At 45.4% G+C, this 16,875-nt stretch overlaps 1 protein-coding gene and 1 long non-coding RNA gene across 3 annotated transcripts in view; one reads left to right on the top strand and one right to left on the bottom strand.

Annotated features, from left to right (window-relative positions):
• The window catches only part of LOC137541406 (uncharacterized), a 1,168,812-nt gene that overhangs the window by 92,148 nt on the left and 1,059,789 nt on the right, over positions 1–16,875 (bottom strand). The gene's annotated exons all lie outside the window — the stretch shown is intronic.
• LOC137541403 (angiotensin-converting enzyme-like) overlaps positions 1–16,875 on the top strand; it is a 142,296-nt gene that overhangs the window by 50,556 nt on the left and 74,865 nt on the right. The window contains exons 5-7 of the mRNA XM_068262680.1: positions 367–558; positions 6,620–6,717; positions 16,394–16,566. Of these exons, the coding sequence (XP_068118781.1) occupies positions 367–558; positions 6,620–6,717; positions 16,394–16,566 (463 nt within the window). The remainder of the gene's footprint in view (positions 1–366; positions 559–6,619; positions 6,718–16,393; positions 16,567–16,875) is intronic.

Here is a 16,875-nt window from a genome sequence, read left to right on the forward strand (position 1 = left end):
TTTAACTAGAAAATTGTGTTTTGTTTTTGTTTTTTTTAAATGTGCATTGCAGTTAAATACTATGTTAAATTGTAATGGGACTGTAAAAATAATGCAAAATTATGGTGGGAGTGATTTGCATTAACTAATACTTAAGTTTGAGCACAAATAGGTCAATGCAATAATGAATGAACGGGACTAGTTAATGGAAGCAGTAACACGTTGACTGGCATAGGATAAGGTATTGTTTTTGTGCCCCATGGTTTGAACTGTCATGTTTCACCTTTACATTTACGCACATTCGTTTAACATGCAATTTTGTAACCACTTGTAAATTCATAACCGCTCTGTGGTTAAAGATATAATACATCTTCTCTTCTAATGTAGGATACACGGATACTGGCGCATACTGGCGCTCTTGGTACACCTCGTCAACGTTTGAAGATGATCTGGAGAATCTTTACCACCAGCTGGAGCCCCTGTACCTCAATCTCCATGCTTTTGTACGCAGGAAATTGTATGAGAGATATGGTCCAAAGTATATCAACCTACAAGGTCCAATTCCAGCTCATCTGTTTGGTGAGTATAGCAAGATAAACTCTATGGGGTCGATTCATAAAGCATTACCGCATTTGATAATGCAGAAAACAGCTGACTTTACCGAGCACCAGGGGCTTACCTAGAAATCCCCGGGCCCCCTGCAAAAAATAAATAAAAATCTGCCCCTCCCCCCCTAGGGCCCGCTCAGGGACTTTTGGGGGGCAGGAGGAGTTGCAGCATAAGAGTAGTGTGTGGCAGATCGGTGGGGAGGGGGGAAACTCCCCCCTCCCTCACCTCGGGCTCTCCTCTCAGCGCTCCCCCTCCTGCAACCATTGGTGGCGGCAGGATGAATACATTACCTCCTTCTCGCCGGAGGTCTTCCATTCTCTAAGAGCAACTTCCTGTTTAACAGGAAGTTGCAAGAAGCTCTTAGAGAACGGAAGTCCTCCAGCGATAAGGAGGTAATGTATTCATCCTGCCGCCACCGCCGCTGCTGCCACCAATGGTTGCAGGAGGGGGAGCGCTGAGAGGAGAGCCCGAGGTGAGGGAGGGGGGAGTTTCCCCCCCTCCCCACCGATCTGCCACACACTCCTCTTATGCTACGACCCCTCCTGCCCCCCAAAAGTCCCTGAGCGGGCCCTAGGGAGGCCCCGGCCACCCCCCCGGATGGCAGAGGTCGCATCCCCTATTGTTATGCCAGTGCCGAGCACTTAGGAAAGTGTAAATTCATAAAGGCTGTTACCGCATGAAAAGCTGAAATTATGGAGCAGTGAGGTAAATTACCGACTTGTGTGGTAAATACCTCAACAAATGTCAGCAAATGTCAATTCATAAAGCCAACAACATGCAGTAAAGCCACAAAAAATACCGTCTGCTTAAAAGTGGTGAAACTAATGCGGTGTCTGTGCAAGGAGACTGTGCTGGGAGCAGGGGTGAGCCTGGGGTGCCTGGCACCTGGGTGCAAGATTTTCTCTGGTGCCTACCACATAACCACACCCATGTCCTGCCTAATCACACCCACACCTTCCACCTCTTTACGCATGCATGTGATACCCCATTCCTACCCCTCTTCCATTGGCTTGCTCCTGGCTGGCTTTGGCTTCCTGCGAGTCTGCTAATCTCTGGACTGACTCAGGCTGAGAGGCTCTGCGAGTGCGACGCAGTCACACACTGCGTATTTATGGCTGCCTGCGGCCACCCTACTCTCGCTCGCTGACGTCGGCTCCTCCCCCCTGCCAAGCCCAAGGTGGGCTGCCTGTATCTTTCCCGTTGCGCCATGCAGCCTGCCAGTGTTGCCACCCTTTCGCGTTATTTTTTACTGACAAATACCTAAAAATTTACTGACAAAAGATTTTTACTGACAAAATTTCCCCACTAAATGCACACAAGAGACAGCTTTTCCCCATGTAAATGCACATAACAAGAGACTGCTTTTCCCCATGTAAATGCACATAACAAGAGACTGCTTTTCACCAGTAAATGCACATAACAAGAGACTGCTTTTCACCAGTAAATGCACATAACAAGAGACTGCTTTTCACCAGTAAATGCACATAACAAGAGACTGCTTTTCACCAGTAAATGCACATAACAAGAGACTGCTTTTCACCAGTAAATGCACATAACAAGAGACTGCTTTTCACCAGTAAATGCACATAACAAGAGACTGCTTTTCACCAGTAAATGCACATAACAAGAGACTGCTTTTCACCAGTAAATGCATATAACAAGAGAATGCTTTTCACCAGTAAATGCACATAACAAGAGACTGCTTTTCACCAGTAAATGCACATAACAAGAGACTGCTTTTCACCAGTAAATGCACATAACAAGAGACTGCTTTTCACCAGTAAATGCACATAACAAGAGACTGCTTTTCACCAGTAAATGCACATAACAAGAGACTGCTTTTCACCAGCAAATGCACATAACAAGAGACTGCTTTTCACCAGCAAATGCACATAACAAGAGACTGCTTTTCACCAGCAAATGCACATAACAAGAGACTGCTTTTCACCAGCAAATGCACATAACAAGAGACTGCTTTTCACCAGCAAATGCACATAACAAGAGACTGCTTTTCACCAGCAAATGCACATAACAAGAGACTGCTTTTCACCAGCAAATGCACATAACAAGAGACTGCTTTTCACCAGCAAATGCACATAACAAGAGACTGCTTTTCACCAGCAAATGCACATAACAAGAGACTGCTTTTCACCAGCAAATGCACATAACAAGAGACTGCTTTTCACCAGCAAATGCACATAACAAGAGACTGCTTTTCACCAGAAAATGCACATAACAAGAGACTGCTTTTCACCAGCAAATGCACATAACAAGAGACTGCTTTTCACCAGCAAATGCACATAACAAGAGACAGCTTTTCACCAGCAAATGCACATAAGGCCTGGGGCACACCAGAAGAGTTTTTCTGAGCGTTTTGAGTTTTTAAATCTGCTGCTAATGTTATCCTGTGTGTCTGTGCACACTGGAGCAATGAGGTTTTGTAAAAAAACCCATAGCATTACATTGGGAAGAGCAACAAACCTACCTACAAAACCTCATTGCTCCAGTGTGCACAGATACATAGGATAACATTAGCAGCAGATTTAAAAACTCAAAACGCTCAGAAAAACTCCTCTGGTGTGCCCCAGGCCTTAGACAGCTTTTCACCAGCAAATGCACATAATGACAAACAGCCAGTGTCCCCATAATATATAGCCAGGGATATATGTGCCCAGTATATGTAGGCAGGTGTATATGTCCCAGCATATGAAGGCAGGGGGTATATGTGCCCAGCATAGGTAGCCAGGGGGTATATGTGCCCAGCATAGGTAGCCAGGGGGTATATGTGCCCAGCATAGGTAGCCAGGGGGTATATGTGCCCAGCATAGGTAGCCAGGGGGTATATGTGCCCAGCATAGGTAGCCAGGGGGTATATGTGCCCAGCATAGGTAGCCAGGGGGTATATGTGCCCAGCATAGGTAGCCAGGGGGTATATGTGCCCAGCATAGGTAGCCAGGGGGTATAGGGTCCCCGTTTAGGTAGTTAGTGACAGGAGCTCTCCCCTCCCCTCTAGCCGCTGCCGCCGCTCCCCCCCTTACCTTGCCGCAGCTTCAGACCTCAATCAGCGGGCGACCCGACCAGTAAGAGGCCGCTGGAGGCACCCGCTCTATATGCGGAAGTGATGTCACTTCCGCATATCAGTGCGGCGTGCTAGGTCCTAGCGCCCGCCCGCCTGATCGAGGTCTGACGCTGCGGCGCCGGCGGCTAGAGGGAGGGAGCGAGCGAGCGAGCATCGGCCACAGGGGGAGAGCGGCGGCCACAGGGGGAGAGCGGCGGCCGGGCGGCGCCTCTCAGAGGCAGGCGCCTGGGTGCCTTGTACCCGCAGCACCCGCCCAAGCTCGGCCCTGGCTGGGAGCATGACTGACAAGCAGAAGCAGTGAGAACTGTGACTGACAGGAGCAGGGAGCCAATAGAAACAGCCCCTGTCTTCTTCAAGTCTGGAGGATGGAATCGGATAGGACCTGCAGCCTTCTTAAGTGGGACAAGCCTTTAAACCCCCCAGGCTGCAGCAGAGCGATTGGGACAAAACAGGCTTCCCCTAAATACCTTTGGCCATTTAACCTCTTGGCTTCCTGTTTTAAGATGTGTAGGAACTAGTGGATAAACTTACCTAAGCATGGCATGTTACGTTTCTTGAAGTCCTAAGCTGTGGCAATATAACCACTTGACGACCACAGTGCTATTCCCCTCCCCCCAACGACCAGGCTCATTTTTCTTATACTGGGTAGTGCAGGCTTTTCAGCCTCCTGCACAGCCCAGCTATGGAGCCCAGCGATCGGACTCGCCTCCTTTTTTTTGTCCCTAAGGGGACATGCCGCCGGAGGGGTCCTATCGCTGCGGCAGGTTTTTGTTTTGTTTTGTTTTTTCTTCGGCCTCTATGAGGCTCTCCCTCCCTCCTCCCTTCCCTTCCCTCCTCCCCTCCGGTATCTGAATTGGAACAGGACAGCGATCCGTCCTGTTCCGCCTCTCATAGGCATCAGCCTAAGAAAGAACGGCGCTACCCGGCCAATCAGAGGCTGTGGATCGCCGATCTCGCACAGCGCTGTCGGTGACCGCAGTGCTGTACAGTTGTAAACAAAGGTGATTTCTTTCCCCTTTCGTTTACAAACGGCCTGCTAGCCGCGAATGGCGGCTAGCAGGCTATTCACTGAACTCCGTTCCGTGAAGTGGCAGGGAACGATCGCAAATGCGCGTGGCGGTTCCCTGGGAAACTGCAGCCCCAGGACTTGACACCCATCGGCGTTAGGCGGTCCCCAGAAGGTTAAATAGAATGTTAAGAAAGACTAATAGACAGATTCAGAGCAAGCAGATGCAGTATAACAAAACTTGTACATCTAAAGGGATTTTGGGATGCCTCGCAATGCCCTCACTGCACGGAACAGCTTGTAACGCACACTCCACACTGCTCTGCTGTTACTGCAAAGGTTTTTGTCAATGGGCTTCGGTAATTTATTGGGCTTCTACCGCACATGTGAACATTTTTATTAATAAGCACACAAGTCTAAAATACCGAATGCAGTATTTTCCCGACCTGTCGTTTTTTGTTTTTATTTGTTTTTGCACAGCCTTTTATGAATTGACCCCAATGGGTCCAATTAACTTTTTTTCCAAAGCTGTGCTTTTTTTTTTTTGTGTTTTTTTCTTCTCCAAGGAGATTTTCATCTTCTGTTTTATATTAACTCTTCTGCACTCGGAAAAGTACCAAAAAGTAGATGAAAAAGTGCTGTCAAAATGATTATTTTCTTGCTTGCTGGTGGCTTAAAGGGGGTCTGAAGCAAACTTAAAAAATAAAAATAGATATTTACCTTAGGAGAGGGGAAGGCTCTGGGTCCTAGAAAGCCTCCCCATTCTCCTCATGGTTCCCACGTTCCCCCGCAAGCTCCCCCATTAGCAGTCTGATCAGTCTTAGGCTGCTCTCTTCTGCTTTAGCTGTGCATTGAAAGTCTTCAGAAGCAGTCAGGCTCCCAAAGACGGGCTACTGCACATGCGCAAGCTCCATCTATCACGTGCTCATGATTATTAACCCCCCCCCCCCCTTGCCATTTCTCAGGTTTTGCTGCCTCACAACCTAGAATTAAAATTGTTTGAGTTTGCGCCATTTCATTGACAGAACATGTCAACAATTTTTAAATGCATTGTTTGGTTCATTGTGAAGTGAACAACAAACAGGACAAAGTACCTCCAAAATTTAGCGTGCATAACGTCACCCTCCTAAAGTACTTAAAGTACTGTGTGTGTGTGTGTGTGTGGGGGGGGGGGGGGGGGGGGGGTCACTTTTTGTGGTAATTTCAGCTGCAAGTCACTTTGAATTTGTCTCTGAGCTTGCCACTGGGATTTCCCCATTCTTTCTTAAGGCAAACCTCCTCCAGCTCCTTGATGATGTTTGTTTTTTTGCGTGTGAACAGCAGTCTGAGTCTGGCCACAGATTTTCTATTGGATGAGGTCTGGACTTTGACTAGGCCACTCAGGTATGTTATATAAATTTAGGCCAGCATAAGCGCCTCCGTTTACGGTGCTTATGCTAGACTAGATTCATATAACTGTTATTCCTGTTTTAGCCTGATGGAGCAGGTGTAAGCCTGGGAAATGCATTTGATTTTTTGAATTAAGGTGTGTACACACACCATACCGTCGGCAACAACTGGTCGGTCAGACCCTCCCCGCTGGGCGGACGTTCAGCCGACAGTAGCGCGTGTGTACGCACTGTTGGTAGACTGATGAGGCTGTTTCTGAACGATCCGCTGAGTGGGTCTGATGGACCTGTTGTTGGTGGAAGTAGTGCGTGTATACGCACCTTTTGGAATAACATTTTCTACTGATAATTGACGGTTTTGAGTCTACTTGGGGTGGTAAGTCAACCACTACCGGTTTTTAAACTGTTCTTAATTATTTTTATACTATTCTGGCACCTCTGTTCAAATGTTAATCAAGTTAAAAATTATATTGGTCTATCTTTCAAAACTGCATTGTTCTATAGTGTTGTACATTGAATTATGATGGTGTGTTTAATTTATTTATTTTTTGTGTGCAGGTAACATGTGGTCACAACAGTGGAACAATATCTATGACCTGATGATTCCCTTCCCTGACAAACCCAGTGTGGATGTAACCAATACCATGAGGGACCAGGTAAACATGCTGAGCAAAATGCATGCATGAGAAAATGGCAGAGCTTGTGTCCAAGTGCAGCACGGTGGCATAGTGGTTAGCACTCTTGCTTTGCAGTTGTGGGTCCCCAATTTAAATCCAAGCCAGGGCACTATCTGCACAGAGTTTGTGTAGGTTTCCTCCGGGCACCCCAGTTTCTTCCCACATCCCAAAAACCTACAGATAAATTAATTGGCTTCCCCCTAAATTAGCCCTAGAGTATGAGGCATACACTACAGGCATACACTACAGGCATACACTACAGGCATACACTACAGGCATACACTACAGGCATACACTACAGGCATACACTACAGGCATACACTACAGGCATACACTACAGGCACGCGTGCAGTGCGTGTGTGCACTACGAACATATGACTATGGTAGGGATTAAATTGTGCGGCCCTCTGAGGGACCGTTAAGTGACAAGACAATATACTCTGTACAGTGCTGCAGAAGATGTCGGCGTTATACAAATACTAAATAAACCTGGACTGGATTCTCTTAAATTGTCTATTAGGTAGAAACAGTGTGCAACCTTCACATGTTGCACTGCCCCGACCTGTTTGTACCGGTATTCCTCAAAATCGTAAACTGTTCCTTACAATCAGGGATATTTCCTGCTTTACTGAAGGAAGCAATCATCAGGCTTAGCCTCAAAAAATCCTCCCTGGACCCAGATGCAATGACCAGCTACAGACCTGTCTCTAATTGAAAAAGCTGTATCTCTGTAGCTCTGATCCATTCAAGTCTGGCTTCAGGAAACACCACAGCACTGAAACTGCCCTCATCCAAATATGCAACCACCTGCTCATGGCAAGAGACAGAGGAGAGTGCTCTATCCTCATACTGCTAGACCTTTCTGCAGCCTTTAATACAGTTGACCATGACACCTTGATAAGCAGGCTACAGGAATACTGCAGCATTGATGGCATAGTTCTTCAGTAGTTCCAATCCTTGAGTGGCAGAACCCAGAAAGTGTCTATGGGGCCCTTCCTGTCCACCTTTGTACCATTTAAGTATGGGGTGCCCTATGGCTCAATCCTCTCTCCCCTGCTTTTCACAATTTACATGTTACCACTTGGAAAACTAATCCAAAAACATGGCCTGACATACCACTGCTATGCCGATGACACCCAACTATATCTTTCCTTCAAGCCTGGTGTGACAGACCTAACTCCAACTATAAACGCCTGCTTAGGCGAACTACAATGGATGAGTGACAACTGGCTGAAACTAAATGCAGACAAAACTGAAGTCCTTCTGATCGGAGGGCAGCGCATGACAACAAAACAGCTTAACTTGCAGTCTTCACCACTGGGAATAGGAGACATGGATCTACACAGCTCTGATCATGTGCGTAGCCTGGGAGTTATAATTGATGGGGATTTAAACTTTAGAACTCACATCTCTGCTGTGGTGAAATCATCCTATTTTCACCTGAAGAACATCACAAAAATTAAGCACCTCATCCCCCCCAGAAGATCTACCAACCTTAGTTCATACCTTCATTACATCCCAACTGGACTACTGCAATGCTCTTTACACTGGCGTTCCAAAAAAGGACTTGTACCGCCTAGAGCTGATACAGAATACTGCTCCCAGACTCAGTGCAGTTTCTAGTCTAAAATGCACCCAGGGCGAGTGTGTAAAAATTGCGCCCCCCCCCCCCCCCCGGAGCAAGGTATGGGTGCCCACAGTATAGGTTAGCCAGGTCTAGTTGCACTCAGTATAGGTCCCCCCCCCCAGTATGGGTAGCCAGGAATAGGTACCCCAGTACAGGTAGCCAGCTATAGGTCCCCCCAGTATAGGTAGCCAGGCATAGGTTAGCCAGTATAGTTGCCCCAGTATAGGTTAGCCAGGTAGGTGCCTCCAGTATAGTTGCCCCCAGTATAGGTTATATAGGCAGGTGCCCCCGGTATAAGTTAGATAGGTAGGTGCCCCAGTACAGGTTAGCTAGGTGGGTGCTTCTAATATAGGTAGCCAGAATAGTTGCCCCCAGCATCGGTTAGATAGGTTGGTGCCCCAGTATAGGTTAGTTAGGTAGGTGCCTGCAATATAAGTAGCCAGTATAGTTGCCACCTGTATAGGCTAGGTAGGTAGGTGCCCCAATACAGGTTAGATAAGTGCCCCAGTATAGGTTAGATAGGTAGGTGCCCCCCTCCCCAGTATAGGTTAGATTAGGTAGCTTCCCCCCAGCATAAATTAGATTAGGTAGGTGCCCCCCAGCATAAGTAAGATTAGGTAGGTGCCCCCCAGTATAGGTTTCATAGGTAGGTGCCCCCCAGTATAGGTTTCATAGGTAGGTGCCCCCCAGTATAGGTTTCATAGGTAGGTGCCCCCAGTATAGGTTAGATTAGGCAGCTGTCCCCCAGTATAGGTTAATTAGGTAGGTGCCCCCCAGTATAGGTTAGATTAGGTAGGTGCCCCCCAGTATAGGTTAGATTAGGTAGGTGCCCCCCAGTATAGGTTAGATTAGGTAGGTGCCCCCCAGTATAGGTTAGATTAGGTAGGTGCCCCCCAGTATAGGTTAGATTAGGTAGGTGCCCCCCAGTATAGGTTAGATTAGGTAGGTGCCGCCCAGTATAGGTTAGATTAGGTAGGTGCCGCCCAGTATAGGTTAGATTAGGTAGGTGCCGCCCAGTATAGGTTAGATTAGGTAGGTGCCGCCCAGTATAGGTTAGATTCGGTAGCTGCCCCCCCCCCCAGTATAGGTTAGATAGGTAGCTGCCCCCCAGTATAGGTTAGTTAGGTAGGTCCCCCCCCCCCATAGGGGAGCCGGAGCCGCGGGGAGGGCAGCCCTCCCTCTCCCTCCCTCTACCCGGGCCGCCCTCAGTGCTCCCCCCTCCGATGCACAGTAAATGGCGCAGCAGGAAGCTCTGACCACAACTACTCACCGGCTAAACAGGAAGCAGCATGTGTATCACTCAGCGTCTATACCGATAGGAGATGACAGCGAGTGGAACGCAGGAAGGTGAGTAGTTGTGGTCAGAGCTTCCTGCTGCGCAATTTACTGTGCATCGGAGGGGGGAGCACGGAGGGCGGCCCGGGGAGAGGGAGGGAGAGGTCGGGCTGCCCTCCCCGCGACTCCGGCTCCCCCCTCCATTACAGCGCCCCTGCCAAACAGCGCTCAGGGCGGCGGCACGGGCCGCACGGCCCTAAAACTGCCATGCCCAGACTGTTAACCAACCAACCCCGTCACTGCCACATAACTCCATTCCTACACTCCCTTCACTGGCTACGTATAAAATGGAGGGTCCTATTCAAGATCGACCTCCTGACACTTAAATCACAAAATAATCTGGGCCCGGGATACATGAAAGAAATGTTACAGCTGCGTAGCAATCCCTGCAATCTCAGATTCACAGGTTCTAATAATCTAGCCATATCCAGAGTCCACTTGGAAAATTTTGGTCCAGAGCCTTCTGTCATGCTGCTCCTACGTTTTGGAACTCGTTACCTCAGCAGATCAGGACAGCTCCATCCCTGGACGTGTTTAAATCCAGACTGAAAACCCACCTGTTCAGATTGGCATTTGCAAAAATATAACTTTTGTGAATACTTGATCCTACTACCAACTACTGAATCTGAGAGAGCCTAAGCGCTTTGAGTCCTATGGGAGAAAAGCGCTATAGAAATATTATATTGTACCTGTCACATCATGTCCTATGACTGCTGCTGAAAGGTTAGTAAGATGGCAGTTGTGCAGTTTTATTCCTATGCAAGATCTCAAGCGCAAAATAATTGTTTTCTCTTCACGTAGTCCTCGATTTTATTACAAAAAAAGTTCACTGCAGTAGTTGCGCCCCTGCCAACAAAGTTCCTCTAAGACTAAACAGGCTTGGGTTTCTGCAGAAACATCCAGAGCTAAATTAAAAAAAAAAATACTAATTCCATAAAGCCCCCCCTAAATACAGATGTAGCAAACAGTTCACAGAACTGCTCCCCGCAAAGCTACGGGCAGCCTGACCCCTGTACTACTTCCAGGTCCCAATGACCCGCATGCCCTGGGCCAAATGCGTTCATTAGTACACATGCCCTGGCCTGGCAGTGCGCGTCCTTGATTGCACTCCTGTGGCCGGGTACGCTCTGTGCATGAGCGAGACTTTACGAAGCATGCCTGGCTACAGGCGCACAATCAAGGACGCGCATTGCAGGGCCAGGGCATGCGTACTACTGAACGCATCCGGCCCAGGGCATGCGTACTGCTGCGGGTCATTGTAACCCAGAAGTAGTACAGGGGTCAGGCTGCCCATAGCTATTCACTGGTGAAGTGTTTGCCAACATCACTACCCCTAAATACTGAGATGCATAAGCTTTAAAGGGTTTCTACAAGCTTTGATTGTCCCAGACATGCATTAAAACAGACTGTGGTTTTTTTTCAGCAGGGCATGGTGACCTTGGAATAACCTCTTGAATCAGAGGTCTTGTATGTCATAAATAAGACAGTTTCTGACTTCAGTCAGTCCACTCCAGGTGAATTCCCTTTGACATCCTGATTGCAAACAATCCAGATAGGTGGGCTATGCAGTATTGTGCAGGAAATGTCTTCAATCATGGCTTCTAAGGAATGCAACACATCAGACTAGTCATTTTAGTTTCTGTGCTACAGCAAAGCCAGTAGTCTTATCATCTCATTTTGTATGTCCATATCCAATTCACCCAGAAAAATCTAAGACGTGAGAAACGGGATGGGCCATGGAGGGTGAGAACTTGCCATACGTTTTAATAACGAGCCCTGACCTTTTGAGCCTTGACAAAGTTGTGTAGGCTGTTGTGTGTTTCTACACATGACTTTGATGCTGTCAAAGAGCTGCTGCAACTTCAACAGGAACGTTAAAAGGGCACTTTTACTCCAGAAGACTGGCGCTCACTCTCCCTGCTGGTGCTCTTCCGCCTCCTAAGTGTGTGATAGATAGAGCTGTTCCACTGCTACGCTTTGATGTCACTGGCGCCTGGGCAGATATCAGCTGGGGACAACTATCCTGACACTGCCTGAGGCACATATTGGTGTGATACATCCAGACTCTCTCCACACTGAAGCTGGTCTGGGCATGTAGTACTCTACCGCCAGGCAACTATTAAACAGGTGCAGGGTGAAGCCTGAGATACGCTGTCGATTTTTATTGGCCAATAGTATTAGGGTCAACAGATTTTGAATACTAGGATTGTGTAGGTACACTCTCAAACTACATGTTGGTAGTAAAAATATTCAGCGATTGGCCAATCAAAAATGAAAGTGTGTACCAGGCTTAAGGTCAAGCTCCATAGCCGAGCATGACAACGAACACTAAGCCAATTGCAACATCCACTGACGAGGACTTTAGTTGCACCCATGACTCGGCCAAAGCAGGTCAATTTTAGTGGTGATGCATGTTAATTGAGCATTGCATCAGGGTACAGTGAAGCATAGTCAACGAAAAGTATGCTTCACTTACTAGCAATGCATGCAGTATATTACCATAACGCAACCTGATCTACCTCAACACACATCTCTTAGCGTCTGAGTTGGGCTCCACTATAGCAGCAGGAGGGGTATGCAATGCTGGCAGCAGTTCAAAGGTGAAGAGTAATTGGTAGCAGTATTTGACTAGGGGAAAGGAGGTTTATAGTGACTGTACTTGCTATATACCCCTATTGGTCATCACTGAAAGGGCAGGGGTATTATAAACAGAGGGAAGCTGGTATCAAGGGACCACATGATTTATGAACTGCTTTTACTACAGGCTTGTTTTAGATGCAAATGACATTTCCTAAGCATGCCAGTGTGCCCTGGTTTCTCTTCAGTGTAGAATATAATATTGTCGGGCTCTGGCTGGCAGCAAGAGATGCACTGAAGACTTCTAAACCCTTTAAACGGAATACTGGATTTTTGCATCATTTAACCCTTCGGCTGTTTTCTCTACGTGATTTTGGATACAGATATGCTGCCTATTAAAATCAATAGGCTGCATCCGAATTGCTTTTGGAGGAAAAAAATGCCACCTGAGCAGACCTCATCCAAATTTCCATAGCTGATACAGACACGAATTTGCTATCAGCGCGGGTGCCAGGTCTGTTTTGGAAACTGACTCAACACCCCTGTGTAAAACCCAGCCTTTGTCCCAAGCTGTTCTGCCCCCTTAAGGACAAGAGCACTTTTTACAGGCCTTACCTTGTGACCACTGTCAGAGACAAACAAAAGACCGAGAGCCCAAATGGTGCGGTATTTCAAAGCAAACGAGACAAAATTTAATCAAAAGGATTATACTCACAAACATGGGTTTCCCCTAGGCAACCACTCCATATGCTGGTGCGGAGAATTAGGACCTGACCCCACTCAGGTATAAGATGTCACTCTCTGTAGAAGGAAATTAGGAAGAATCCTTGCCACCACCAAGATTTTTAACCTTAGTATTGTTTTTACTCTTTTTGGCGCCTCTGGTCTTTATCCTAATCACTTGTGACCACTGTGATTGACTCACAGGATCAGGATCAAATGACTATTAGTGAAAAACTGTAAAATGTAAAATACCTGTGCGTGATCTGTATAAAATGTACATTTGTTCCCGAGTAAAATGCACTACAAATTGCTTTTCGCCTATGTTGCTGTCTCTTAAAGTAGGCAGTAATAATCGGATTAGTCCACCTCCTCATGGGGGGTTCTCAGGGTTTTTATACTCAAAAGCACATACTGAATGGCAGTTGCTTGGTTCAAAAGCCAAAATAGCGTGCATGCGGGTAAGGAAGTCGGCCGACATGCTTATATAGATCCTTTACAGGGGGGGTGCTTTAGTTAAGATTCTAATGTACTACTACTTAATGTATTTTATTCTACTTGATTTTCTCTATGTACAATGTTATGTTCCTGCTTATTTTGAAAATCAAAAAAGTAACATTTTTTTACATATTTTTATTAATGGTGGTCCTTTAAGCATCCCTAAATCCATAAACTATTTGATAACTACAAGAGGTCCCAAGAAGGCTACATTTCTAAAACTAAGATTTTTGCTCCTTTAAAGCTAGGCGCACATTATGCAGTTTCATTGTTCAGAAGTTTCATTTGATAAAGAAATTCACAACTAATGAAAATCTATTAAAAAAGGCCCCATGATTAATAATAATTTTCTGGATCACAAACATCGATCGGGAAAGGCTGAAGCTCAGTGGACATAAAATCACATCTCTGCAAAGCTTCTAAATGCTAAATGAATAATATTCAGTAGATGTCACAAGTGTTTTATGTAGTATAAAGGACAATCCGCCCCAAAACACTACCAACCAGATATAAACCGCTTATAAACTTTCAAAAGCATCACCATCTCAGGTTAATATGTTTCCCTTCATTCAAGAAGGGCTAAAACGTCCCACCTCTTCCCAGTTTGGTAAAACTTTTCCTCCCTAGTAGTTTCCAGGTGTAGATGTTGGTAAGGAAACAGTCTATTAATCCAGACCACACAACAGCCAGTCACTTGCAAAATTTTACATGTAGGTGAGTTAACGGTGGGGTTATCAAATCAGACTATTAAAAAACCAGCGACTAGCAGATTGCCAATAAATTAATTGCTGCATATCAAGTTGTACATTTAGTGTAATGTTTGTATGAAGAAATGGGGTTCCCCAAGGCTCTGCCCTTGGTCCCCTCCTTTTTTTTTTTTTTTTTTTTTTTTTTTTTTTCCAGTCTACATGCACGGTCTTGGTGTCTTAACTCATTCGGGTTTTAATACCACCTGTATGCAGACGATACACAACTGTACCTCTCGGCCCCAGACCTTAACTCCATCCTCAAACGTGTTCCAGTCTGTTATATGCTCCTTCATATCCTCTTGCTTCTTAAAACTTAATATGAGTAAAACCGAACTAATCATTTTTCCACCTCTCTGCCTGAAGTTACAATAAATGTTAATACTCCCATAACTTCAGTTCCCAAAGCACGGTGCTTGGGGGTAATATTCAACTCCTCTTTTTTTTATTCCTCATGTTCACTCCATAACCAGCTCCTGCCATCTCCAACTCAAAAACCTACCTCGCATCCGACCTTTTCTCACTCAAGACACAACTAAAATGTTAATGCATGCTCTTATAATATCTAGTCTGGGCTACTGCAACCTACTACTTTGTGGATTACCTTCTAACAGACTGGCCCCACTCCAGTCTGTACTGAACTCAGCTGCTCCTCTCATTCATCATTCTTCTCAATCTTCCTCTGCTACCCCTCTCTGTCAAGCTCTTCACTGGCTGCCAATTAACCAGAGCATCCAGTTCAAACTCCTAACCCTAACCTACAAAGCTCTCCACAATCTCTCTCCCTGGTACATATCCTCACTAATTTCCAGATACAAACCCAATCGCTATCTCAGATCTGCACATGATCTTCTGTTTTCCTCCTCTAGAATCACATCCTCACATTCACGTTTACAAACTGTTGCACGCGCTTCACCCCTCCTCTGAAATGCTCTCCAACAACACATCCGTCACTCGCCAACCTTTATTACCTTTAAACGCTCTCTAAAAACTAATTTGTTCTTCCGACAAGCCTGTGTGCTACCTTAGGCCACTTCCCTTTGGCCTAAGACCAAATTGCACTCCACCTAGGTATCCTAATACACAATATCTGTGGTATGTATGTATGTATGTATGTATGTATGTGTATATGTATATATTTATATTTTTCACTGTCAATACCAATTCTGTATATTTTATATTCTGTATTTTGTATCATTTTTGTATTTTGTCACTAATTATGTATCTTGTATATTAGTGTAAACCATTGTATGTATTATGTACCCCATGTTTGTTTCTTTCTTTGTACAGTGCCTCAGAATATGTTGGCGCTTTATAAATCAATAATAATAAATAAGAAATCTACGAATGTGATCTACAATTTACAAAACACCCATCCAGAGAGCTGAAATGCTCCCAGTCAGAAGTGTTGGTGGAATTGTTCATTATTTTTTTTGGGGGGGGGGGGGGGGGGGAGGGGGGAGGGGGTGTTTAGCTTGCTAAAACCATCAATTTTTGCTGCGGACTGCTGCTGGTTAAAAAATACATAATAAAATGTTTCATGACAGAGCCCACATTATCATCTAAAGGTACCGAACAAAAGTTTGGGTGAAAGGTCACTATAATTTGAACTTCTGGAGATAATTCATTTTATCTTGAGAGGAAGCAAAAGAAACCTGCCACTAGAATCTCTTATTGTGCAGTTCCATCTTTGTTAAGGTGGCCACACACCATACAATTTTTTTAAATATCTGTTCAATTTAAGAATTGCAATCAATTTTTCTGACTGATTGTAACATTTCAAAAATATGACCAATGTACCACACACCTATGTTAAATTTTTTCCTCAATTATGAGAAAAATGATTTCAATTTTGATAAAAATGATTGGAAACTCAGAGAAAATTGCTACGGTGTGTATAGTAATAAATTACCAATCCAACACACACCATACAATCTTTAGTAGAAATTGAAGAGAAATATCTGGCATTCCGGATCGATTTAAATCGAAAAAAACGGGAAATCCGATCGGATTTTTCAGTCGAATGAAAAAAAAGCTTTCGATTTTTTTCAAGAGATACGATCATTTTTATCGAATTACTGTAAAATCGGATCATTTTATTGTATCGTGTGTGTGGCCACCTTAAGTCTGTACATTTTGTATCTTCTTGCAGAACTGGAATGCCACACACATGTTCGTTGTGTCTGAAGAGTTCTTCACCTCTCTTGGTCTGCTGCCAATGCCACCTGAGTTTTGGGAAAAGTCTATGCTGGAGAAGCCTGCAGATGGGCGTGAGGTGGTATGTCATGCCTCTGCATGGGACTTCTATAACAGGAAAGATTTCCGGTGAGTCGCTGCACATATTGGTGATTACATTTGGCATACGCCTCACTTTAGTCCTAATGAATAGTGACAGGATGTCTGAGGATCATTGCAAAACCTAAACATTTCTGTATGGCAAGAAGTTTACAACTGCAATCTGGTAGGTTGTGAGTAATGCATATTAAAGCACACCTAGACTGAGAGGGATATGGCGGCTGCCATATTTTCTTTTAAATCACGCAGATTGCCTTGCTGTTCTGCTGAGCCTCAGAGTATATACGGTATAACTAATGGAATTATAGACAAATACAAGTCGACCTCTTGTATGTCGAC

Source organism: Hyperolius riggenbachi, chromosome 12, assembly GCF_040937935.1.
Source record: "Hyperolius riggenbachi isolate aHypRig1 chromosome 12, aHypRig1.pri, whole genome shotgun sequence".
In the NCBI taxonomy this organism is placed as follows: Eukaryota; Metazoa; Chordata; class Amphibia; order Anura; family Hyperoliidae; genus Hyperolius; species Hyperolius riggenbachi.